General features: G+C 37.6%; 1 protein-coding gene across 1 annotated transcript in view; it reads left to right on the top strand.

Moving 5' to 3' along the window:
- The window catches only part of LOC140236790 (rho GTPase-activating protein 45-like), a 126,554-nt gene that overhangs the window by 76,292 nt on the left and 22,971 nt on the right, over positions 1 to 27,291 (top strand). The window contains exons 4-8 of the mRNA XM_072316727.1: positions 7,513 to 7,656; positions 15,000 to 15,148; positions 16,250 to 16,337; positions 18,975 to 19,112; positions 21,984 to 22,048. Of these exons, the coding sequence (XP_072172828.1) occupies positions 7,513 to 7,656; positions 15,000 to 15,148; positions 16,250 to 16,337; positions 18,975 to 19,112; positions 21,984 to 22,048 (584 nt within the window). The remainder of the gene's footprint in view (positions 1 to 7,512; positions 7,657 to 14,999; positions 15,149 to 16,249; positions 16,338 to 18,974; positions 19,113 to 21,983; positions 22,049 to 27,291) is intronic.

Below are 27,291 nucleotides of genomic sequence, written 5' to 3'. Positions count from 1 at the left end.
AATGCAGTCAACACAAAGCTCAGCATACACCTTTCAAACGTAATCAATCTTCAGTGTGTGATATGCCCTTTGATCACTGCAGACTCCACAACAAGGCTTGCATATATATCAGTGGGTGGAGAAAATCCCTTGCCACGTGTGGCTTGCTGTAGCATCAGTCTTATGAGCAGAAATTGTGGGTGGATTCTACACAAAAATAATCCCTAATGTACTTTATTCATATTTGATGTGATTACGATTATAGATAAATGTATCACTAAAAAAAAAAAAAAAGTACATTCAATTTGTAGGTTTCATCCAATTATGTACATAAATAGGTTCATTTGTTGTGTGATTTTGCATTTGATATAAGCCTTGTGCAATTCTTACCCAAAACGTAAAGTGTCATACAGTATGGAACAAATTTTGGTCTCTTTTTGCACAAATGCTGATAGGTCGAGTCCTGCAGTACTTGAACTTACTGTAGTTGTTATATAAACTGTGACAGTATACAACAAAATATTACATGAAGCTAAAAGTTTTCAGGGGTGCAATTTCTGCATTGTGTGAGAAACAGCAAAACTGACTTTATAAAACTCTTTCCATGTATGCAGTTAATTTTAATGATATTGGAATCATATTGTTACCTCACATGTTGCAAACACACCTGACTGTTGGCTGCCAAACTATGTAATCAATGATAGACATGTTCCATCCAAAACTTGACTGTGAAGTACAACTGTATATAAAGACAACTTTCTTTAACTGTCGTTATGTGCAGTCGCACATTATTAAAGGCATTAAGGATAGATAGGGATTAGGAGGGTTATGTATATATGTAATTCCCGGTCACTGAATGATAGTTTCCAGAATATTCTCTGACAGTGATCTATGAATAAGGCAACACAGCAGGAGATGTTTTAAAGGTCCAGTTTACCTTTGGGAGCAGTGATTTCAAAAATGTTCAAGATATCACATTTGATGCATATGTGTAGGTCTGTTGTATCACAAAACATCCTACCATATAAAATTTTTGCAATAAAGCCTAAAATATGTGGAGATATCAGCATGCTTCTCAATAAACCATAACTGTATACGGTTTAGTCTGGAAGCATTCTTATTATAACTATTGTTCACATTTTGTGTAATTAACAATACTTAACATCGATTATACGGATTCAAAGTTTTACAGTGGTTGTTTCTATCCCTAACTCACATTTTAGATCTATTTTAAAGCACTAATGTTGGGTTTTTGTTTCACCTGCAAATGGTAAATTATGCCTTTAATCCCCTGAAGATAATTTGACTCTTTCACCATGTTATGAAATGAAGAGCAAGGAAAAGGCTTTGTACCTCAGTTACAAACATCAAAGTGATCATCTCGGAAATCAGACTTCTCTGCAAAGTTTTTGTCTGTAGTGTGCACACCTAAATCAATCATCAGGAGTGTGTTTGCATGTTTTGAGTCCGTCCCTTACGGATTCGATAGAGTCATACCAGTATGGAGGGTTTGGATGACATGCTGTAACATAAGACCAAGGCAGGGTTGCTGAAAACACAATAGGATTTAAAAATTGAAGTGATCTTTTTGCAGGCAATGTCAATATCCTAGCAGTAGGTGATCTCAAACTGATGAGATTCTGGCTTTTGATCATGATATAGTCACATCAGAGCAAGAATGTGATCACAAAAGTGTAGAAAAAAGAAGAAGATTGATTGAGTTTCAATGGTTCTTCCCATCTGCTGCGTTGTTGTGCTGGTAGGTGTGAATGGATTTTGCCAGCTGTATGATCAGTATTTTTATGAACACGAGTGTATGATGTATGTGAGTGTACATGTATGTCTGGCATTATATTACATAATTGGATCACTCATCCATTGTTTTAAAAATGAAAATAACTATATTTTTTCTGCTAACTTTGCAAAAAGATATTGATATACTTTTGGGGAGGGATAGAAGGTGAATGTTCAGTGCAGTTGTGAAGTATTCATATATAATTGTGAATATACAGTATGGGGCCACAACATGTTGATATCTTTTTGAGGAAATCAGGAACAATGAGGAGTGATCATTGTAAAAACAAATGATGTCTTTAGTCATGTGACTACATGTGTATCTTGATGTGCCCTTGGGATGCCATGCCAGTTGACTTGATTCTACACGTCAATGCTCCTTTCTTTGTCACCTCAGATTTCACTCAGCTTTTGCTTCACTTTCTCCAATTCCACACATTCTGTGGTTCTTGCTGGAATATTTTCCCCCTGCTCTTCTTACCCAGCGGTGTTGATTGAAGTCAGAAGAATCTCTCAACCAAATTGCCTTCATGTTTGTTCACAGAGATGCAAAAACATTATTTAAATTTCCTTGAATACTGAGGAATGCATGTGGCATTCAAAGTTTCATGTGAAAAGTTGTGCATCATCTTGGAGTCAAATCTTGGGTAATGGGAATTTTGAATCCTGACAATGTACAGTAGTATAGAGACAGTAAAGAAAAAAGAAGGAAATTGATGTATGGCAGATTGGAATAAAGTTGTGACTTTTTGATTTATTTATAAAGGTTTTTCAAAGAGTTATAAATGGTGAAGAACAAATGCATTGACTCATACACAGTCTTGCATCTGTAAAGAAACCAACAACTTCATATTTTGTGTGCATCAGTAGACATGCTTCTTGTGAAATACCTTTATTTATTATCAGCGTGAGGCTGTGAATGCTAGAGGGAGACCAAAATTATTTGTTGCTTCCTGGTATGTTTATTTGGAAGATGCGATTTAACTTGACAGATAGTGTCATCAGTGGTTTTCCAGATGTATGTGGCTATCCATTGAGGCAAAGGCATGATCAAACAGAAGAAACAAAGCTCTGTTTGCAGATGAAATTAATTTTATTTGGAAAGTAATACAGGAAGTGATGCCTTAAAAGGCTCTCAGAAAAAAAAAAGAAGGCTACATTGACAAGCGAAGTAAGTACATCATCCAAATAGATGGCTTCCCAGCATTCCTTGCAATTTCCTGTTGAAACCCTTCATAATCCGAAGCCTCGGCTGTCTTTAATTAGACTCCTATTTCGAAAACACCTTGTCCCTTTGAAGCAGGATGGCTAAAACCCAGTATCCTTTTGTTCAGAGGTGTTGTGTTCAATAATTTTCAATGGCAGCTCCGCAAACTTTTGACTGCAGCGGATCAGACCTCTCGGCCATTGTACGGGCTCTTGCCACATCTATTAATAGGGTGTTGCTCGTGCCTAATGTGGTATTCACGTAGATTAAGGAATAATGTTGCATTTTTGTACTCTCCTTTTTCTACGTTTATTTTTTCCTTCGGGGTGGGGGTTGAGGGATGGAGGAAACATAATTGGAGGCAAGGGATTTCAACAAATGGCCTATTTTAAAAGGTGTTGGTAAACATGCCCTCAGGAACTGCTTATAGCACAAAGCTGCACAAAGTGAATAATACGAGATTCCGGGCTGAAGGAAGCACACAAGGTCCATTCCAGAATTATAAGGCTGTAGTCAGCTTGTGCAAGAATCAAGATTCATAATCAGAGGTTCCCATATCCCACATATATTGTATATATATTTCCAGTATTAAAGTGACAAAGAAAACTTCTAATTCAAAGATCCTAGTTTATACCTAATTTCCTTAATCTGACCTTGAATATGCCATAAACACAGATACCAGCAAATCTTAAAGGAATCATGCAGAAGGTTTGTCCAGGGGTACATGTTAATCATGATGCTGAAGTATACTAGTAGGTTTTAGTATAATGTAATGTGTATTGGGTAAATGAAATGCTTGCCTCATATATTTGAACATAAACCACTGCTACTACTTTTTGAAATTTGTTTAAAATACATTTCTTATCAATGAAAATGAATGTGTGTGTGTGTGTGTTTGTGTGTGTGTGTATGTATGTGTGTGTGTGTCATATGCCTTAATTTTGTTGAATCTGCATATATGACACCATCAATCTAACTTTTATGGAATGACCCCCTTTATAGCTCTGATGAAATTGGGTTGATACGATTGTATACCAGCCTAGAAATGGTATGAGCATTGGATGAGATTCACCTGCTGCATGCTGGAGTGATTGTAATAGAGCTAATTTTAACTTGTGAAATGTGACTGTAGGTAGATGCATTCCTAATTGGGAGAGATTTTTCCCATTTTGGACAGTGAGCAACCGTGATGTGAGGGAGGGATCACTCTTGTGTTAAAAGGGAAGACAAAAACTTGGCCAGTGTGCATCTCAATAGCTTTGCGGGAAATAAGCATCTTCACAGGTGTCATCGCATGCTCTACAAATGTTACCATGACAACCACCTTGGTTCTATGGAAATTTGCACTAGCATTGCCAAGCCTTCAAAAATCTGATGCGTGCAAAGGAAATTCCATCAGTTGGACTAGAATTCTAGAATTGTGAATAGCAGGTTAATGGTTAAAAGAAAAATTAGTAGCTCAACATTTAAATCTAACTCTTCGGAATCAAATGATATGAGAAAAATGCAAATGGATTAAAAAGGTGAAGTCATTACCAAGAATGCCACATATGTTATCTCTATTAATATTAGTAGTGACGATCAACTGGATTACTGGTAGTATGAAAATTAGTGGCAACAAGATGATTGGAGCATTTACATCATCATATGGTGGACCCTCATCAGGCAGCTAAGTTAGAGCCCAGTGAAAAACTCCTTTAAAAAAACAAACAAAAATCACTTAGAATTACATTGTAAGGAATACAGAAAAAAACCAAACAAACCCAGTAACGAAATACTATGATGGTATTTTGCCATATTTCTGCCAATGTACAGTTGTATTGAAATGGTCACACAATTTTGGTAGTACAGCTGTACGCCTTTTCCGATAGGGTACAGACAGCTTGCAACCGGTTACTTTCCTTAGAAATACGTATGCTCATTGAAAATGAGTTCTTAGCACACAAAACCTTTGAACATTTTGTTTTATTTTGTTTTATTTCTGACATTTTAGTTCTTTCTGATTTTTTTTCATCTTTTTTTTTTTTGCCTCTGTAAATCTGTGGAGCAGTAACCGCAGGTTATTTGACATTTGGTTTTTGCTTACTGATGTAAATGGGCTTATTGAGGGGTTTTCTTTTCCTCAGTCAAATGTGCAGATGCACACAGTGTGTGTATGTGTGTGTGTCTGTCTGCTAGCACAACTACCTGTTAATCAGATGTTAGGTTTGCATCGCACCCCTGCTACAATCAGTGATGTACCAAGGTGTGAAAACTGGTACACATATGGAATACGAGCAGTTCACCGCTTGTCCCAACAATCTACCTTTGTTCCTCCAAGCTCAGACGTAATCCCAATGTTACAAAGAACAAATGCTAGGCTAAAAATAAAGAAGTACGCACACTCTGGACAGAGCTGGGCAAAGAGTGAAACATGACATATCCTTTTGTCACAATTGTCTCGACAGGTTTATAGTACATTCTCTCATGTTTACTTTTCATTACTTCGACAGAGCGCGTTGGACACCAGTGCCAAAATGGTGCATTTAGCATAAATCATGTAGTTGCAAAATCAGACATTGATTTCTCTTTTTTTTTTTCAACCATGATGGGCATACTCTGAAATTACTCTAATTGCATCTGAAGAAAAGGATTGCCTTCTTTATCACAAGTCTGATATCATGCTGAGACATTGCATAAAGAAACTTGCCTAACTTTGGGATGTCTGTCTGTCCAGAACTTCTGATTAAAGAATGTTTATGATTGAAAGTTATGGTCTGAGCGAAGGAATTCCTGTTCAAGATATTGTCACAACTTTGCTTCATATCCATCAGAATTTTAAAATGTAACAATGATGCAAATTTGATGGCCTTTCACTTTTTAGAATAAACCAGACCCCAGCCATGGAGAAGAATATGTGCTTTTCTGATCTAATTGAAAGTGAATCATCTTCTAAATTTGCACACCAGTCTGACCTCAATTGATGAAGCATCCTTGATGAACGTTCCAACAATTTGTTTCAGAATCCTTAATAAGAGGAAATCTTTTGTCACATCACTTTTGATGCTCCAGCTTTTTTTTTTTTTCTTTTTCTTTTTTACCCTGTGAGGACCCTGCCTGGTTGAGTTGAATAGTTACCATCGCCAATGTCAGAGACAAAATAATGGAAAAAGTCATCAAGGGACTGGTAAGGTCTGTAAGTGGGAGACTAAGGTAGCGTTGGAAGGACAATGACACCAAGGGATGGGACGGAATGTCCAAAGATGGACCGTCTTTTGAGGGAGAGGTGTCATGTATGTGACAGGAAGGGTGATGAGAGAGGTAATTGTTTGCTTCGCGTCTTTTCATCCAGCTGCGGTATTGAATTCAGGTGGGTCTCATTCGGGTGTCAGAACTGGCAAAGCTCCCCAAAAAAACTTGTTGATCGTATGTATGATGGAAGAAAAGGCTCATGAAAAGTAACGTTATAACAATTGAAATGTTATTTTACTAGATAGTGCGCAGGAAGTGGAATGTGAATAATGTATGAGGATAATGTCAGCTGTGTATAATTGAATGTTAAAATGTGTGAATGTGTCCATGTAGGAGGGAGCGCTGTGGCGACCATGTTGAAACGTGAGATGAGCTGAGGATGAGAATTCAGAATCAAATGGGACACTCTTTTCTTTTGTTTGCATTTATTACTCTTTTTTTAAATGGTAAATGTTATTTGCGAAAATTTCGTGAATGGGCGTATCTAATGTTCAGAATAATTATAATAATAAAGTCTTCTACACTGAGCTTCTTACCAGCAGGCTTAAAGTTTACTGGTTGTCAGAATCCAAGCGATAGTCGTATTGAAGAAAATTAATCTCTCAGAAGTTGGATACTATTGTTTGCTTGATCCTTCATAGAGGAAAGATATTGTAGACTTTCAAGCACCTTGCCATCTAATACATTATATAGATGATGACTGGCGGGGGAGGGAACATACCGAATGTTCCACCCGAAGGGGTTGAAATGCTATTGAGGGAGGTTATAAGTCCCAAGACGAAGTCGAGGGACTTAAAGCCTTCCGAAATAGCATTTCAAACCCTGAGGGTGGAACGTTTTGTACAATGTTCCCGACAACAAAAGTCATCATCTGTTACATTATATGGGTTAGTCACATACCAAGCCATGTTCGTAACGCCAACCACCAGCACAACGTACTCGATCGCTCGCGCAGAGCCAAATTCACTGTGCGCGGGTCCTTCAAATCACACTTTCGTATGCATCACAATAATTGGCTTTTTCACATTATATGGAATAGGCAAATTTATCCTATCGATTGTGTGAAAAAATGATCGTTCAATCATTTGTCATTTGTTATGTGAAAATGTTTTCCCATGGGAGAACATTACAAAAATGTTCTGCCCATGGGCGAACATAACCAATGTGCCTCCATCACGTGACTGTGTTTAGCCAATCACTAACCAGTATTTCACTAACCCATTTAATATAAGTCAGTGTAACTTACAATAATTTCATATTAATATATATATTTTTTTTTCAATGCTCTTCCTAACCACCAGAGAGGACAGAGACGATACGGGTGGCGGCCCACGAGAAATTACGGGACCTCCTCAACATCCTACGAGGCATCCTGGATAAATACACCGCCCTCAAGTCCACGGATGTGCACACAGCCGCAGTGGTCCTCATTGCTCGTATAAAAGGTGAGGCAGACCCTTGATCTTGTTTACATTTCTAGAGCTCAGCAGGAGTCCTGAGCAAAAAAGAAAAGAAAAAAAAAAGAGATGATTGATTTCTGCTATCTCTGCCTGAACAGATGTGCTTTTCAGTCAAACTGGCTAAAATAGAAAAAGAAAATGAGGTACTGTATGTGCCATATATTTTGTGGGGGTTTTATTTTCATGAATTTCATGAGTCAGGTTCTATTCGTGAAATTAACATCATGTGAAAATATAAACTGTACTCCCAACATGAATGCAACGTGCACCCGTACATTTCTGCATTCATTACTGAACTCCATTATGGCTAACTCAACCACTAGCCAAGTTGAAGGGAAGTCCCAATTCACACGTACACAAAAAAAAAAAAAGAATTAGACTCGCTGTTATATTATTGCATGTACAGTACCTACGTAGTAGCCTTATCCATGAATTTGAGGCATTCTCAGTCAAGGATTACATTGTATTGTAATGATTCCATACTAAAACCTTTAAAGTAGAAATTCAAAGAGCACGAAACACAAATTTGATAAGAAAATATTGAATTTGAACATCTGTTCTAGGTGTACACAAAATATCGAGAGAAAAGAACAATCCCAACTATTTTTTATTAATTATTGAAATCGGACGAAAAAGTGAACCCGAAATGCCCCGATGAACGGTCTGCCGATACCCCTTCCAGATGACGTCACGCACTGGATTGGTACTCTGAAAGTACACGTTCGCTCCATAGACTACTACCGTGAATTGTTTTGAGTGTTGTGTTTAGGAGCCTAGCAAGTCCAATTATTTAGTTTATTAGCAGTTTTCTTGCATGTCTCCTTGTAGTTCACAGTTTTTCCATACATTTCATCCTCATAAAGTATGAAATTTGTGAATGCTAGCGGCGCATAAAAGAGATTTCTTTCAGACGTTTTTGTCCGCATTTCGGTTCCGTGCCTTCAAAAAGTAGATCCGGTCACAGCAAGCTGGATGGTACGTCTCGCTCTCAGCTGGTCTCCATCGGCTGTTCATGCACTGTGCTGGTGTGTGGTTCGCACTGCGTTGTGTGTGTTGGCGTGTGTGTGAATATATTAGTGTTCGTGCTCTGATTTCTTCCTCGGTGTAGTGAGAGCTGTGCGTAAACACGTGTGTGTATGTGAACATGTACTATTGTACATACTTCGAACATGTGCGCCAGCTCCATGCCCCCTTGACGTTCGACGCGAGACTCCCTGCAGCTGATCACTCGCTCTCTATGCATGTTTTTGTTTGTAATAATAATGGATGAACGTACATAAACTCAATACTGTACGAGTAATGTTCGCCACACGTAATCTGTGTATTTCGTATACTGTTCTACGAAGCGAATTGCTACTTACAGAGGTGGAAGAATGAGTCGTGAGGAAGTACTTCTTTTTCCACATTTTTTTTTTTGTCTAAACCGCCGCCGTCATTCATCGTACATACTGACCGTCGAGACTCTAAATCGTACTGAGCCGTATGTTATACTGTTTTTCTTTCTTTTTTTACGCCAAGGCAGACATCAGACATTTACTTTACCATCAAACGCAGCTGAATGTTACTGTTATTCATTTCGAAATGTTATAGCAAATATCCGACATTTATTTTAGCATCATATGGAGCAGAATGTTGCTGCTATTCACTTCCAAACGTAAAAGCAATCATCTGACATTTATTTTGGCATCTTCCGGAGCCGAATGAGGCTACCTTCGAAAGTAAAAACAAACATCCGACATTCATCTAATCATAGTGCGGAGTTGAATATCATTGTTATTCATTTTCGAACGTTACAAGGGATCATTCGACATTTACTTTTAGCATCTTCCTGAGCCGAATGTTATCCTTATTCATTTCCGAACGCAAAATCAAATATCTGACATTAATTTTTGCATCGTAAGGAGCTGAATCTTACCGATATTCACTCCAATTATTTTAGCATCTTACGGAGCCGATTGTTACCGCTGTTCATTTCCAACAGTAAAAGCAAACATCCGACTTTTTTGGTGGCCCGATCGGGCCACCAAAATCTTCATTTCTGAAATATTGTCGGCCCGACGTGCGTTTTTTGGTGCCCCCGGGCCACCGGGCCACAGTTAGTGTCGAGCCCTGTCTAATGAATGTAGATGATCGCAAGTGTAACAATGAAATATGATTCGTCCCCCCCCCCCCCAAAAAAAAAAAAAAAAAATGCAAGAATGTTTGTGATTCCATAGCTGCGTTTATCCGGACATGAATCTAAAAAAGGAGTTACAAAACCTCTTTATTATTATCATTATTAACGAATGATCAGAAAATCAAAGCTAATCTTACGTTCAGATTAACATTTTTTTTTCTTTTTTCATTGTCGAATTAGCAAACCTTCAGAATATCGACTCTCGAGGTAGCTTGTTTCATTCGGATAATAGATAACAAACCATAATTAAATTTGTCGGATTAACAAACATCCGCACATGCAATATGCGTGTTTCGAAATAACTACCATCGGGATAGTGAATCTTATTCTTTTTCGGAATAACGAGCACCACACAAAGAGACGCGATGCTAAACTAAAATTCAAACCTATTTTTTCTCCTTTTTTTACCACCCGTCTATACACGTTTTCTGAACATTTCCTTATGCCCGACTAAAAAAAAATAATATTTGCACGTTACTGTGAAAGTTCGTTTATCCGAAATTATACAATATAAGAGGGTTTGTTAATCCAAACATTTGTAGCATTATTCTGAAGTTTGGGTAATGTGAAAATCGGGAAAAGGCTTGTTAATCTGAAAACGAATTGAATTTGTTCCCAGATTAAATTTCTTATTTCTTAAGTTTTAGATTAGCGAACCTTCGGAATAAACAACTTTTTAGAGTAACAATCAGCAACATGTTTTCTCTTTTTTTCATAACTCAGAATAGAAATAATGTACAAAATGGAGAAGTATTTTAAAGCAGGAAAATAAGGCATTTCAAGTTTAACACTGTTTATTTATTTCATTTTTCTTTATCGGTAAGTACAAACAATTCTTACAAGAAATAGAAAAGGAAATAGAGAGAAAGAGAAAGAGAGAGAGAGATAGCCCTATTTTAGACAAATTAAATGAGAGAAATAAAGAATCATTACGTTTGTAATCAACCCGCTGGGTCTTCGACTTGTCAAACATTTTCCCTGTTCATTCCTCCAGGCCCCAGACTGTTCATGACCGCCAAGAATGTGCCAGTACGCGCGGTTTCTGTTTTTGTCAAATGGTCTCTCTCCTCTACCCCCCCCCCCCCATCCCCAAGTCGGGCACCTTGCCGTCGTGGAATTTTTATTGTTTCTTGGTAAACTTGGTGTTCACTTTTGACCGCGCGTTATTGATTTGTGTTATTTTTATCTTGAATCGCGCACTGTGCTCGGTATCCACATGGAGCACGCACCACCAGTGACTACCCGACTCATGTAGGCAGCTAACGGCGAGCAGAAAATGGCAGGTTTTTTTCTGCTGTCGCTATTTTCTACTGCCAAAATAGGCTAATACATCGTATTGGAATAAAAACTTTGTTCGATATCGATGAGCGTTGATGTGGCATCGTAATGCAATACCCGGGCTTCTTCCAAGTAAGTCAGTGTTCGACAGTTGTTGAAATCGTGACATCGCTAAACAGTAATTAGTTTTGGGCTTGCGTGTGCATGAATTCATGGGTTTGTTGAAGGGAAAATGTGGAGAAAGAAGGTGGCTTCAAAATTATTTGCCTGCCCGATTCGGGCAAGCATTTTTCTCCTTGTTCAGAACACTTGTACGACTTTGATTTTCACTTGCCCGAGCAATCGGGAAGTGCTTATGTCCGCCCTGCTATTAGACCTTGCTCGCCTAGTATGTACCTCCTTGGTCTGACCGGTTTGAGGTCAGCAACTAGTCAGGCGCAATGGCGTGATAGCTATCATAGCAGATGTCATTTACGGAAGTTTTACGAGCGTGTGCACACTGGTGAAGCAGTGATGTAATTACTCGCGAAAACACCGAACCTTGTCGATGTCGAAGACAGGAGATTCCACTCCTCTTCCCACCTCCCTGGTCAGAATCTCGTATAGTCGTACAGTATTACAGTATCGGGCGCGAACGTAAACAAACACACGTGGTTATGCAAAGCATGGCAATTACGAGTAGTTCACGCCTATGTTCCTACGCCAATGAAAGTACTTCCATGACTTGGCTAATCACGTAACAGGCCAGGCACGCAGGCAGTGAGGATGGTGGTGCGGCGAGCGGCTACCAATGCGGATCGGAGCAGTAGAGCCACTTCACCGCGGATTAATACAAGCACGTACTGCATGCGAGCAATCGCGAGCTACGAGACTGGGCTGCACAAGTTGTTATCTCGATCCTCGTTTTAAAATCTCTCCTATTTTGATATTTCGCCATTTTTCGTAAGTCTGCTTGTTATTGTCAACATCACCATGTCTTAGATTATCAATCCTGTCACGGACATCCTCATGATTTCCAATTAAACGCTTCATATGACCAGCGAAACTTGAACGTGCTAACATTACAAACGTAAGAAAAATAAGATTACCTAAGTAGCTTGAATTCCTGAATATTGACGAAAATATCTGTAAGAATTACAAAAAATCGAGAGAGAAATGTTTCTTCATTACTATTAAACCATAAAAAGTTATATTTTGTTCAATTTGACTTTTACATAAGGAAATAAAATGCAAAAGAATCAGGTTGTACCTCCGTTAACATTGTACACACATTCAACGGGCAGAGTCCGCAAATCCAGTGCGTGACGTCAGGCGAAGCGGGCATAATTCCTGACGAATTGGCCCTTATCAGGCTCCAGAAAACCGCAGTTTTTCGTGAGCGTTTACTTCTTTCTAGCAACGCGAAAGCGAGGTAACGAAATTCCATTGCCTTCTATGTCTTCTGAGCTTTCTACTGATGCCTAAATTGCAGAATTTAATGATCTCTTTGAATGTCTACTTTAATGTCTGTGAGAGGATCTCTGAAAATCTCAGAAAACTGTCTTCTTGGCATTCTAGAAGGTACTCCACAACTGACATTGTCGTGAGATTCTTTTTAACTCAATGTACTGCGCTTGTGATGCTGTAACGCGCTGTATTCTTTGCTATTTGCATGGCTAAATGCATTACTTCTGACAGGACTTGGAAAAATACCTGCAAAGTTAAATTTCAACAGAATCTGATATGAAAGAAAAATCTACTGAACTGTTATTCTCTATCTATTAAACATTACAAGTACAGTTAGTTTACTGTGTCAGTGGTACAAAATTTCAGTCTTAGACAATGTTTTTCCTACTTATGTATTTGGACTATTTTGCTTAAAAATGACAAAATATCTCATGCAAGCAAAGGAGTACATTGATCACAAACATGTTAGACAAATATATAGAAATTATCAATTTCCTCTCCCAATTGCACTTTTACTGTATTTGCTTTTAAGTTTTGTAGAATAATCCAGAAGGCATAAACATAAGGAAACTGTGGATCATTCATTTTTCATACGTACACTATCAAAACTTGATTCATGAAAAGAATTGAATTGATGGAACAACTAATCCATCAAGTTTATCAAAGTCCTATGGATGGGCAGAGCATGTCTGTCATACATGATTCCAGACACGCGTCACATGTGGGATATCAGGATATGATTGAAGTAGAACCGCAGGGTATCAAGAACAGGATAGAGTGAAAGATATTTTGCATTGCGAAATCAAACCTGGAAGAAAGCTGAAACAAACCCTACCCAGAACAAGTTATATGGCACAAGTCCAGCATGAACCAGCTACAGTGTAGAAGCACTTTTGAGAGTTTGAACCTCCACCATGGCAATGTGGGGTCACTATAGCCATAAGAACTGAGCACACATCCTTCAAAAAACATCCTTGAGCTGGATTTTGTGATCCGGATCACCCGGAAAAAAAAAAAAAATAATCACCTGTTCCTTTTTCCCCCCATCAATATCCTGAAAATGTTATCCAAAAACGTTCACATAATTTCATGATGCAATAACAACTTTTCACAAAGATGTATTTACTACTAACAGACAAGCATAATAATGAAAAAAAAAACACAAGATGACAAATAGCAAAGAAAACATGACTTTCACAGCAAATGTTAAAACTGAGGGAAGATGGAGGCACATAAATAGGAAAAAGTGGCAAACAACAAATAAATGCAAGGTAATGATGGATGTTACAAAACTGTATCTGGACTGATTTATCAGCACAAGTACCATGTAACTAGCAGACAGACATTAGCTCCACTTGAAACCCAAGGAGCACTCATGGGTTTTAGACAAAGCCTTTTTTCTTTCATGCCCTTTCTTGAATGTGTTCCGTAAGGACCTTCCATATCAAAATTATGTTACTATGAAGTGATGCCTGATTGCTATGGGGCATGAATGCTTTAATTAGAAAACTGAGGTTTGTGATGTTAAAAAATGATTTTGGAAGCCTTTATGTTCTGTTTTAGGTGTTCGTTTGACCTGTACACATTTGTAAGTGAGATGTTGAAAGAGCATGCATTACATAATACAAAGATGATCAATAATTTGTTTGCGAACTGTTTGTGGTGTCTACATGTGAATATCTAGCAATTTGTTGTCGTCGGAGTGGTTTTCCTGATGCGATATGCAGTTTTGTTATTGCTTTTTGTGAACAAAGAGACCCAACAAACATGAATGTGATATCCTCAGGTTTTCATCAATCCTTTTTTTGAACGGATACATGGTATTTGTTTGTTTTATTGGTTTTGATCATTTTTCTTTTAAAGATTTGGTTCAATACAAAACTTGATATCACCAAGTTTGCACTTGAGGTATTGAAATGGTAATCCTTTGGATAACATCCCTAGGATGTTGGTGAAACACGAATGATCCAGTGGTTTGCATTCCAGTAGTATCTCTGCAATCTCCATCCATATGGACCATGTGACAATTGGGAAACAGTTGGAGGGCATGTTCACCGCGTAATTAAAACTTGATTCTGGAGCGGAAATTTCCTTGTGAGGCTTTGTTAGAATTTGTGGTTTAAGGGTAAAATCATTATTTGCAACTATTTCTGTTGTAAATTGCAATTGCCACTGTTGTGACTGATTATATCAAAACATATTGTTGTTTGTTTGTTTGTTTTTTATTGCAGCTGATACAATTTTGTTACATGATTCTTTCTTTGCCTGTATGTTTGAATGCTCAGAAGTAATATACTCCACAGCTCTGAAGGAATAGAGATATTAATTTATACTATGTTCAAGGCTGATAACCTTGCACTTCTTGAAGTTGAAGGAAAACAGATTTTACAGTTTATCCTTTCGCTGTCTTTACGCTGTTTTTGCCCAGGTTTAACGAGCAACAATGAAGAGAAAGACAAGACTGCCCTCTACGAGGTCATCGATGCCCTTGCCCTTGCCTTCAGCAATAGCGTGACGGAGTACCTAATGGGCGATATAGAACAGACTTCGTTACATTTAGGTTTCCATCCTTCCAAGGTGAGTCTTGATAGCTGATCTTGCCGCCGATTGACAAATTGCCCTGTCATGATGTACAATGCGTATGCACACCGATTTTTCAGTGTTTTTGAGTAATAGTCATGATAGAAATCATGTGCATATATACTCGAGTCATGAACCTACAACCTCCTGATTGCTAGAAAGGTGTCGTATCCACAAGACCACCCAGCTTCCGCTCGATAGCCAATAATTGATGGTTCTGATTCCTTATGGCAACGGATACTGCATATTTATTTAAATAGATTATTTTTGTCGAGTTGTTTCTGTTGCAACTGATTAATGCAGGAATCATTGATCTTCTCCTTTATCTCTCGTTCATATTTCTCCTTTAAATGTAAAGATTCTTCCTGTTTTCTTTGGGTATGTTGTGTGGTGATGCCATGATATTGAGGGTAGGCATGGAATTTAAACCAGAAACTCTGCATGTTTGGCCTGCTCTCTTCTATTTCAAAAAAATTATGTTGTTGTCAACGCTCTTATTTCCTCATATTCTCTTTCTTTTTTTCTTCTTAACAAAACAATCCTTGTGATAGTAGTATAGACTGGTTACCTGACATTTTAAAATTTAATGTGGAACCTTGTACATACCAAAGTTATATCAACGGTTGTTCCTGGCAACTGGGAAGGTTGCCAAAGACATGCTTGCTTGACATAGCAACAACTACATGCATGCAAACCGGAGAGAAAGTGTAAAGTAAAATGTATTAAGGATAGGTAGATGGAATAGCTTGTTGTAAATACCCAGAACTTTTGAATGCATTATTACAGTAAACAGGTTTATTCATGCTATTGTCAAACATCTATCATCTTCTAGAGTGCTTTCCTTTTCTAAACTCGATTTGGGAACATTTTGCATTACAGTATGTGATCAAATTGTGAAAAAGAAGATAATGTACCACTGTAAGTGATTATTGAACTGACACTTCAAAAAGTTAGATAATCTATGCAAGTGAATTCGTCTGAAAACAACAACAAGACTTCTAAAAAGATTTTGCTAGAGATGTTTTCTTTTCCTCATGTCATTACCCTTGAAATGATTTCTTGTGTCTTTTTTCTTTTGTTTGTGGTCTTCTTTCTCAGTCTTGCGAGAGTCTGGTGTCGATAAACAGTAACCCCGAGTATATTGGGCCGCACTTTAAGGAGACTGCTAGTGACATCAGAGAAGGAAGTAAGTTGACAACTCACTCTAAGACATGCAATAGAGAGGCGTTCTTGTAGTTTGCTGAATGATGATAATTGAGTGTTGACGTTTTGAAACGTGTCTGTGGATCGCAGGTTGTAAGTATGACTTAAAGGGATCGTATAGTTTTGGTTGAGACCTAATTTCAGGTTTCTAACATTTTTTGGTGAGATAATGAGAAACCTCCTATGAAATATGAAAGAGCATGTAATTCCATGAGGAATTATTTGATGAAAATTGGTTTTGAAATGGCTGAGATATCCAAAACAGAGCGATTCTAATAGTGTGGGACCCATGCACCTTTTATTATGATTGCTTTGTTTTACTTTGTTTTTGGATGTTTCAGTCATTCCAAACCCAATCTTCATCAAATAAACTTTCAATTCCTCTTAAAATGGTATGCTCTTTACTATTTCATAAGTGTTTTCTTGGTATCTCGCAAAAAGTTAAAAGCCCAATTCTCATCTCCACCAATACTGTACAATCCCAATGTCAGTGCCATCTACGTCAACTTTTAAAGTCATTTTTTTGAATATTCATGACAAACATTTTCTGTCTTACTGCTTTATGTTCACTGAAGAGCACCCTTGAAATGTAATATTACAGATTGTTGGAAACATAGTTGCTTGATATGTAATCAAATTTACAGTTATAATTATAACTGCAGTGTTAAATTTTAGTTTATATTAGAATTGTACAGTATGCATGTTTGATGAGATATCCAGTATTGGCAGTTGGGAGAGTTTATATAGAATATTTTGATTCTCTTTGTTTGTTCCTCTTTTTTTTATTTTTATTTCGTCAAGAAAAGTCAGGATTATGTCTTCCTACATAGAAGTATTAATACAAAATGATCCTTACATGTCAAAACTCAAAGTTCACATTCTCTTGCCATCCATAATACTTGTTTTATTAAAAATCTATACAGATGAAATTGCTCTTTGGTCAATCGTAATCGATTCCATTAGAAATTCTAAAGACCTTGTATTTAACATGAGTCACATGAGAGGTGATCTGCGTTCAAGGTCTTGGACTACATCTAGTAAATTCACTAGTCAGTGCTGTGGCTTTGTAATGGTGTATTTCCTTCCACCGTGTACAGCCAATGTTACAGATAAAAAGGAGGCAGTGCTTTGCTCTCAGCAAGGGCCCTTAAATGTTGTCTGATTCATAAAGAGAAAAGAACGGAACTTGAGCAAAGTTGTTTGTGGGTGTCCTGCAAACGATGGAGGGAGAAGCATCCAAAAATGTTCTATCTCTTACTGTGTCAACCCATTGATCAGATTATTTAGAATGGCCTATCTTACATCAACTTTCCGCTGATAACAAGATAAGAAACTCTGCCTGTATATCAAAGTGAAAAAGTGTTTGTGTTGTATTTTATCACCTTTTAGTGCACTCTCCCCATCCTCATCCCTCCCTCCCCCCCCCCCCACCCCCTCCTTCTTCTCTCACTTTTTACTGGCAAATGTGGGCAGAGTTCATGGGTATGGAGGGGAAATGGATAGTTGGGATACCATACATTCCAGGCCATGTCCATTTCCAGAGGGCCCTTCCTTCCTACTATACCCACTAGTGTGAATGGCAAAAAGATAAACACGTCAGGGAGGTTGTTTCCGTCAAGATTGATGCGTGAATGCCCCTGCTCTCTTGACTCTCGCTGACATTTACAGGGCTGAGGAGTTTCAGTTTGTCTTCGTGACAAGAGTGTTTGATATGTAGATATCATGTTCTCCCATTTGAGAAATAATTGTGTGTTCATGTTCGCGTGCATGGATATGTCACAAGTGTGTTTTACATGCACATGTGTGCTGACAGTCGTAACATTGTAATTGGTCTCGGATTTCAAGCAAAGAGAAAGTTACAATAATGTTGGCTCTGGTCATGAGGCCACTGAGCATTCTTTGTTGAGAGCTAAACTAATCTGATAGTATCGCATGTATTGTATGCCAGATTTTTTTTGTAAAAGCAATTTAGTGTTAGCCACATTCTGTGTTCACATGTGCAACGTACATGATCTTTACTGATTTTCAGACTCACACATAAATTACTGTTGCCATCCTTTCAACATGTACGGAATTGTAAAAAGATATGTGGTCCATTTAGAGATATGGATACTTTTTTGTTTCCAGTCTTGCTCTTCTTTGGTTCATTTTTTTTTTTCTACAAAGACATATTCCATATGAAGTATGAGTGTGATTGCAGAGATAAGCAAAATATTTGCCCTTTTTATTTCACACATCACTGTTTTTATGGGAACAAAAGCCTCGTATCATTGAATGCGGAGAATAAATATGCATTGGAGATGTTATAAGGTTTGGGACAGAGTGACAAGGACACATGTACAGGCTCCATGCTTGCAGAATGTGGCCAGAGGTGAAAAGGGCAAATTGTCGTGCTTAAAGGGAAATATATTGCAAAAAGAAGAAGAAAGTTTTGTAAAAGACTTCACAGAAACCAAGGCAAAATGAGATGAACAAAAGTTTGAGCACAGTTATGAATGAAGAATGTTATGAATTATCTGAGCCATTTGAGGCATACACATGTATTATCTGTGGGATACCTTTGATTAGATAGTAACTTGTAGTTGTACACTCTGTTTCTGTTATTTTGTCTCTTCACCAGGCCAGCTAAACTCTGAAGAAATTGACGCATGGCTGATGCAGCTGGAGGGAGGGGTGGACCTGGCCCTAGAGCGGGCCAAGGCATGGTCCAAATACTCCAAAGATGTCATCCTCTATGTGGAGAAAAGAGTGCATCTTGGTGAGTTCATCCTCATGTGGGTTAGACTGTTGTTGTTGTTGTTGTTGTTGTTGTTGCTGCTGCTGCTGCTGTTGTTGTTGTTGTTGTTGTTGTTGTTGTTCTTCTTCTTCTTCTTCTTCTTCTTCTTCTTCTTCTTCTTCTTCTTCTTCTTGTTAAGTTAAGAGGCACACCATATTTGAATATTTGCACCCTTTATCTTCATAAAATTAGTACTTCATAAAAAAAAAACCAATAACTCAACAAAATAAATGAATCACCCAGTGATTTTAAATTTTGCACAGGGAGCAGTGTTCTCTCATACGGGTGCGGCGGATGAGACCTAGTGCTTGATGGTGGCATGGTCAAGTAGCCTGGTTACAAGGTTTCTGCATTTCTTGTTTAGCTTAAACATAGCACAACTTCAAATCTTTTGATGCTCTTGTTGGGATCGTGTCAAAGGAGTTTCACATAGTGTGAAGATGAAGTTCATTGAGTGAAGATTTTTGTCAAGGTGATGTATCTCAATGAAAAAAAAATATGTAGGCTGTGTTTGGCTCAGTGGTATATAGTGCCACTGCCTTGTAAGCAGTAGATGTTTGGTTCAGATTCCACGATGGTTTCTTCTCCTCACTTGGGTTAATAGAGGTATTCATTAGTCAGTGTGTGATTTAGATTTTTACCGTTGGAAAGGTGATATTCATTTAAAAAAAAAAAAAAAAAAAAGGTGAAAGAAAGTTGCCTGGTGTGACTGTGTCATGTTTTGAGTAATTATTACAGTGTGCTTACAATAGGTCTTTTTTTTTCTCTCAACTTCCTATTCAAAAGTCTTTTCCACTTATTAACAGCTACTTTTTAAAATCGCAATATATCTGGCCAGCACATCTTCAACATTGTGTCTCTGTCTGCAAATGAAAATCCTCCCAGTGTGGGTCTACATTGTTTGCACAGATCACATCCCAGCAAAGCCTGTAATTGTCTATTAGTATGATGTATGTAAAGAGGGAAAGAAAAGACCACTAAAGTCGTGTTGGAAGTTTAAAAGGGGAGGGCATGATGTTCTTGGTGTTTGATGTTGTGATAATGTAGCATTATGCATATTTGAACAGGTCCAGTGTATTTGCCCAGCACCCACTAAGGTGCATGTGTTCTATGTGTTCTGTCTAGCCCCAAGCTGTATTGTTTGTTTCAATGAGTGGTGATGTACAGTAGAAGCATAAGTGGCCACTAAATCTGTGAGATTGGAAAATGTGTGAGCATTTTTTAATGGCATGGCTGCAGTCAAGAAACTTATTAAGGTTTTCAGAGTTTGAACTGTTATTCAGAACTCTGTTTCTCTCCCCTATCCAGTTTACAGAAAATACAGAAATCTATCAGTTCTAGAATCTCCATTTAAGTCTTCTTTTCTTTTCAGTCAAATGCTCACCATGTATTTAATCTGTGAAAGGGACATTTTGTTTAATACTTTGATTTCGTGGGTGGCACTTGACAACTACAGCTTGTGGTTTGAATGCAATAGATGCATCTCTCTAACTGTTGAATAATAGATTGTTGCAGTTAATAGCAAATTGTGATTGAAAGTTGCCTCAAAATAAAGACGTTTTGCACATTTCTATGACCACTTGCAATATTTCATTCATTGAAATATTTCCACTTCAAAGCATGATAATGATCTCAGAATACATTTTTTCATGCTACAAGATGTCTTATATGTGGGATCATAAAAAGTATAGAAGAGGCTTGTTGGAAATGATCCCTTTCAATCATTGTTACATTTCAATGTGGGCAATCATCAAACAAATTTACCTGAAATTGTAACAAAGACGGCCGACACAAGGTGAGGAGAAAAGAAAAGACATGAGAGGAAATAGTTCATTTCATTTCATTTCATTTCATTTATTTCATTCTTTCTTTCTTTTTCGTCAAACATAACACGAAATGAATCAGAAGATATAACATAGGCATGTATTCGACTTTACACGGTAGATAATGTTTAACAAATACGAAATTATACATGCATACCAGCAAAATACAAAGTTATGTTTGGAGGAAAAAAAAAAAGAAAGAACTGAGAGGTTCACTGAAAAGCATGCTTGTAAATTGTGAACCACTCAAAGGATTCTTGTGAATACATTAAACTTTTTTTTTTATTTTTTACAAAGACAGGAGAGAACAAGACAGGACAGAACAAGACAGTAGAAACACAACGACATTACATGACTTTACAGTAGGGTATACCATTACAGTAATAAAACACAAAAGAATAATGGAAAGAAAGGAGAGAAAGAAAAAGGAAATGAAAGGAAAAGCCATACACATAACTTCTGGTACAGTTCATCTTAAAAGAAATGTTTTATAATTTTTTTTTAAATTGATAAAGTCTTACTGCATTTAATTGATGCAAGAATGATATTCCAAAGAATTGAGCCATTGTAAAATATGGGAGATTGTGTTTTTGAAATCTGATGTAGTGGGGGATGAATATTTGGAGCGTTCCTTATGTATTAAAATACAGTATACAATTGTACAATATGCAATATACAAGCTAAGCTTTTTAGCAGTCCCCTCCATTTCCAACAACCTACTTGAAAACCAGGGAGGTGGAAACCCATTGTTAAGTGCAACATTGATTAATTCTCTCTATGATTTTGTTTAAAATTTGCTACCTAATCACATTAAAATGCATGTCCAGATGTCAATATCTGAAATACTTTGCATTCAGACAATTGTGTTGTATGTATGATGGTGCATGAATTTTATTTTTTTTTTTTTTTTGGGGGGGGGGATGGGGTTTGAAATGGAAAAATTAATGAACTGAGATTATCCTAAATGGAACAATTCAGAGTGAATTTATTGTGATTACATATCTTTCACATTGATCCCTTCGCCCCGCAGAAATGGAGTTTGCGAGGAGTCTGTCCAAGCTGGCGGCGACGACCCGCCCGGTACTGCGAGAGGAGGTAAGTAAGATGACGCTGTCAGGTGGATTTGGGGAGCTCTCTTATTAAATGTCCCAATGACTCCTATCCATGAGGAAGACTCCTAGGCTTGATCTCAATAACAACCCCAATACTTCTCCAGATGCTATCCTCATTTTGACGAGACATTTTGAGGCGCGTCTTCAATTTTGCAAGATGGAGACGGGGGGGGGGGGGGGGGGGGAGCTCTTCAGGGCAGGTCGGCAGGCTTTAATCAGGCTCATGTCATAGCTCGGTATTATGGACTGATGGCTGTAATTAGTTGCCTATTAACGCGTATTATATGAAAGTAACTCACTTACAATGCTATTACCGCACTTATGCATTAGTCTTTCAAAAAATAGTACAATAAAAGCATGTGGATGATAGTTGTGATCCATCTTAAATTCATGATTCCTGATAATCTAGTCACCAGCTGTTGCATTCCTGGGTTAATGACTTCCCTACAGGATATTGTAGCTTTAGTGTGGCATGTGAGTGTTGTTGGTATTTAGTGAGATAAAGATAGTGGGCAATATTTGTCCAGAGCGTAGAGGGGGCTCATCCTGGACTGAGTGTGGTTTATAACTGGATTTCTTAAGAAGCCTAGCTGTTTAGCAAAACTATGCAAAATAAAAAAACCAAGTTGCTTTTATTTTTCAATATTTAAGCATCGTTCATCAATACACAGCCTTCAAGAAATTGATTTCATTTTATTTTTTGTTGATCAGTAATTAGTGTCGTTATCCTGAGAGCAAAGGTATGGTGTAGCACTTAAAACGGCCTTTACAACCTGTGTGTAACATTTCTTCAAATTTGCAAGGGCTTACAAGGAAAAGGTATGCACTACTTCCAAAGAACGAATTAGACATGTATCATATTCCTAGTTTCCAGGTACCGGTACACTACACAAGTGACACTACATTTGTATGTCTGTGTTCCCAAGGAATTTCCGTATCCACTTGTAATAAAATGAAAAGTTAACGAGTACACTAACAAAATGTTATGGGTGTATGTCTGTGTGTATGCAGCCAGTTTCCCTTTGCTGGTACTGTAAAAGTGGATATTTTCGCGTGACTAATTTTTCGCGCTTGGGCGGGTAAGAAGAGTCACATGTGTTTTTAATTCCGCGGAATCAGGACATCAACTGCTAGAACATATGGCACGCAAAATATTCGCGTGCTTTTATTTTCGCGCGAGCTTCTGGTTGCGCGAAATGCGCAAAAATTTCCACTTTTACAGTAATATCATTGCGTGTATTAGGCCGGTGTTCTGATGTACTTGGACTGAGAAGAGCTACAAAAAGTTGATGGTAACATGATATTGCCCGGAGCCCACTGACCCAAATGTAAAATTTGTGCTTTGCCACAGAGAAAATGCTGGTAGTTCCCTGTACTACATGGATCTCACAGGCCTGTCATGGCCACCCCAAGTCTTTTATATGTACTGTGTGCTATAGTCTGCATCATACAAAGTTGTATATTGAATACAGTGGTGTTGTTGTCATAGTAGAGGCCTACGGTATATGCTAACCGAGTATGTTGCTGGTTATATCTGTGAGCTGTGATCTAGCTGTGGAACCTGAGAATTATCATTTTTGTTTTTCTGTGAATGGATACATTTTATATGTAGGCCTAAATGTGAGGTAAACATACATGGATGTGTAATGATGATGAGAATCTTGGGAAAAATCCACATGAACACTTGGGGAGGGGTTTTCAGAGAAGGTAATTTTGTGGTATACATGTATTAATATTTGTCAAGTAGTCGGAAACAGCTGCACATACTGTACATTGCAGATTCACCTTCTGCGCTAGGTTTTGAAGTGCTTCCAAGAAATTTGATATCAAATTGAAAGTTGAGTTGTCTTCTCATAGGATTCATGAAGTATGAGAGATACATTGTATATCACAGAAGCCTACTTAGACAAGTATGACGGAATTCTAGAAGCCTAGAATAGTTACATTTTAAAGGGATGGTACAGTAATGGTGGAGATGAGAATTGAGCTTTTAACTTTTTTGCGGGATACCAGGAAAACACTTATGATATAGTACAGAGCATACCATTTTAAGAGGAATTCAAAGTTTATTTGATGAAAATCGGGTTTGGAATGACTGAAACATCCAAAAACAAAGTAAAACAAAGTGATAGTAATAAAGTGTGGGTCCCACGCTTTATCAGAATCGCTCTTTTTTGGATATCTCAGCCATTTCAAAACCAATTTTTATCAAATAAATGTTGAATTCCTCATAGAATGACATGCTCTTTCATATTTCATAAGAGGTTTCTCATTATCTCACCAAAAAATGTTAGAAACCAGAAATTAGGTATCTATACAATCCCTTATGTAATTTAAAGTAAATTTAAAATAAAATAAATTAAAGATGCATGGTGTTGTGGTAGGAAGGAGTGTGTGTTATCAACCATCCAAACTCTTGGGTTGTGCATGAACCTACAAGCCAGTGTGGAAATGGGACTTGGGGGAAAAGAGAGAGAGAGAGAGTGGGAGGGAGAAATTGTGTGATGTAGCATTCTGTCTCAATTACCCTATTACCCAATGTGAATTACTGGGATTCCAGACACATTGACCCCGACCCACTCAACATAGGCTCAGCCTAGCCTCTTGTGACCCAGGTCAATGTGAATATCAGCCTGGGTGTCAGAATCACTCAGCATCACCTCACAACCCTGGCATTCATGGTAGACAAGATTTACTGCTGCACTTTTCATCTTATTCAAAGAAAATGCAAACAAACAGCTAAAAACCAATTCTGTACCACACAATTCCTCAGTTTTAGCCAATTACCTTGCTGCTAAAGTGGATGCTTTATGTACCCCTTTCCTGCTCTTAAGTCAATATGCACCTGACTGTGCATTGCAAAATGTCTAAGATTAAGGTCCCAGCACACCATTGAAGTCTGTCAGTTGCAATATTTTGCTTGAATCTGGTATGATTATTAAGAAAATGGTAATGTAGATCTGCTTGTTTTAAAGTACAAAACATAAAAATGCCCAATCCCAGTGGACAAACAAGTTAATGTCTAAACAAAGTTTCTGTCTATCATATTCCCTTGATTAGGCTGTCATCATTTTGTTTATATATGAATTGATGGAAGTTGTACATGGAATTTTAAAAAGGTGGCTTTTCAGTTGGTATTCATGGCCAACTAATATCTGTAATTTGTATGCAAAGCAATTTGTCAGCTTCAGGCATTCATAGGATTCACAATGAATAGGAATAATTTTGAAGGTATAAGTTTTTGACTCAGATGTCTTAATATTTTTCTCGACAGATTTTATTTTGATATCTTTACCATCATTATCAACAAAGATATTGTACTCTTAACTCTCAATTTGCAATGTAGTTTGATATATTGGGAGACTTATTGAAGTATGTTTGGAGTAGTGTTATTAAAGGCATTGTTTACCATTTGCAGATGAAACAAAAACCCAGATCCAGTGCTTCAAAATAATTCTAACATGTTAGGCATAGAAGTTAGGCATAGAAACAACCAGTATAAAAATTAAATCAGTATAATTTCATGTTAAGTAGTGTTACATGTACAAATGTGAACAGTAGTTATAATAAAATTTATTCTAGACTAAACCGTGTGCAGTTATGGTTTAGTCAGAAAAATAGTGATATCTCCCTATATTTTAGGCTTTATTGCAAAATTGCAACAACAAAAAAATTATAGGGTAGGATTTTTTGTGATACAACTGACCTACACATATGCATCAAATGTGATAACTCTAACATTTTTCAAATCACTGCTCCTGATGTAAGCATTTTCCCAGTGTGATATGTATAGGATAATTGCATGATGAACTACCACTCTTGCTCCATAGCATGTTTGTGAAAGAGGAACTGTTTTGGAAACTTTGCAAAGCCAAGAGAATAGTGCAACAATTTTCATTTTCCTCTCAACTTCAAACCAGGAGTTCATACTGTGAAGAATTCACCTCGTTCTATTCCTCATTCACAGACAGCATGTAGACGTTTTGATGGTTAGAAAAAACAAAATTCACCCCTTGGCCTCACAGGTATTCAGTCAAAAGGAATGACTGCAATGGAGTGCTTTAATTGTCAAGCTGCAAATATTTCATTGAATGCCACTCTGTAGCTTAGTAACAATGACAATGGTATCCACAACATACAGCAACTTTTGGTGAAAAGAATGTAGTATAATATTTGTGCATGGGGGGGGGGATGCCATGTTTTCAGTGTTATCAACCTCTTAGAAATGAGAATAGTATTTCCTGTTGATGGAAAATTCTTTTTGTCTCCAATTTGACTTCTTGCCTGGGTTCATAGGGGTTCAATATTGCATGCTTTGCTGGGACTATCATAAATCAGCCCAGTTTCCTGGTTTACATTCCCTGTGCCATCTTTGTTGGAGCCATACGTCTCCATGTGAGACTCCTGCCCCTTTTTTTTTTTCTCTCAGAGCTGCTTAATCCTTTGTGTGCTTTGAGTGCCGATGAGCGCTCCAAACCCCATAGTACATTTGTATGATACACACTTTCTAAAATCCCTGACAAAGAAATGGTTAACATAACACATGTAATTGAGAGTTTTACACAGGCTCTGAGGTTTCAGAGCCAAAAGTTGATTCTGAAAATGAATGTGGTTGTTGAAAAGATGTTTCCAATGTACAGTATAGGTGCACAGCTAATTCAGGATGATTTATGGAGTAGACACTGGCAAGAAAGTCTGATCAAGCCTGTGAAAATGTGACAATTTATGGATTAGACTCAAACATTGCATGCTTGGCATAATTTCAGGATTGTTATTTCAATATCCATGGCTCTACAGAGCAATGAAAAATGTCATTATATATGATACAGATTATAGTGTGGTACATATCCAAAGAAGCTGTGTTATTATACAGTAATTTGTAGATCAATTCAGGATCATTTGGATTCACCGAAATGCCTTTTGTTACAGGTAGGGTGCATCTTGATACAACATTTACGTGCTCCTGTTTTAAACACAATCATTACAATTGTGATTTATGAAACACAGTTACTTCTGAAGGCTCATGTCAACCCCTGGATCTGATTTATCTCTAAACATTTTCTCATTGATTTCATTAGTTGGTGCACATTGGGAAGAGCTTGCATATTGAGATGCCCCTGCATTTACCTCTCCATGAATATTATCATATCTCATATTTCATTGCTGTAAACATAGAAACAGGACTGGATATGAGTGTCTGGCTCACCAAGCAATGTATAATTCAGC

The sequence above is a fragment of the Diadema setosum genome, chromosome 13 (assembly GCF_964275005.1).
Source record: "Diadema setosum chromosome 13, eeDiaSeto1, whole genome shotgun sequence".
Lineage (NCBI taxonomy): Eukaryota > Metazoa > Echinodermata > Echinoidea > Diadematoida > Diadematidae > Diadema > Diadema setosum.
Note: the sequence above shows the minus strand (reverse complement) of the source record. Positions and strands in the feature narration are given on the sequence as shown.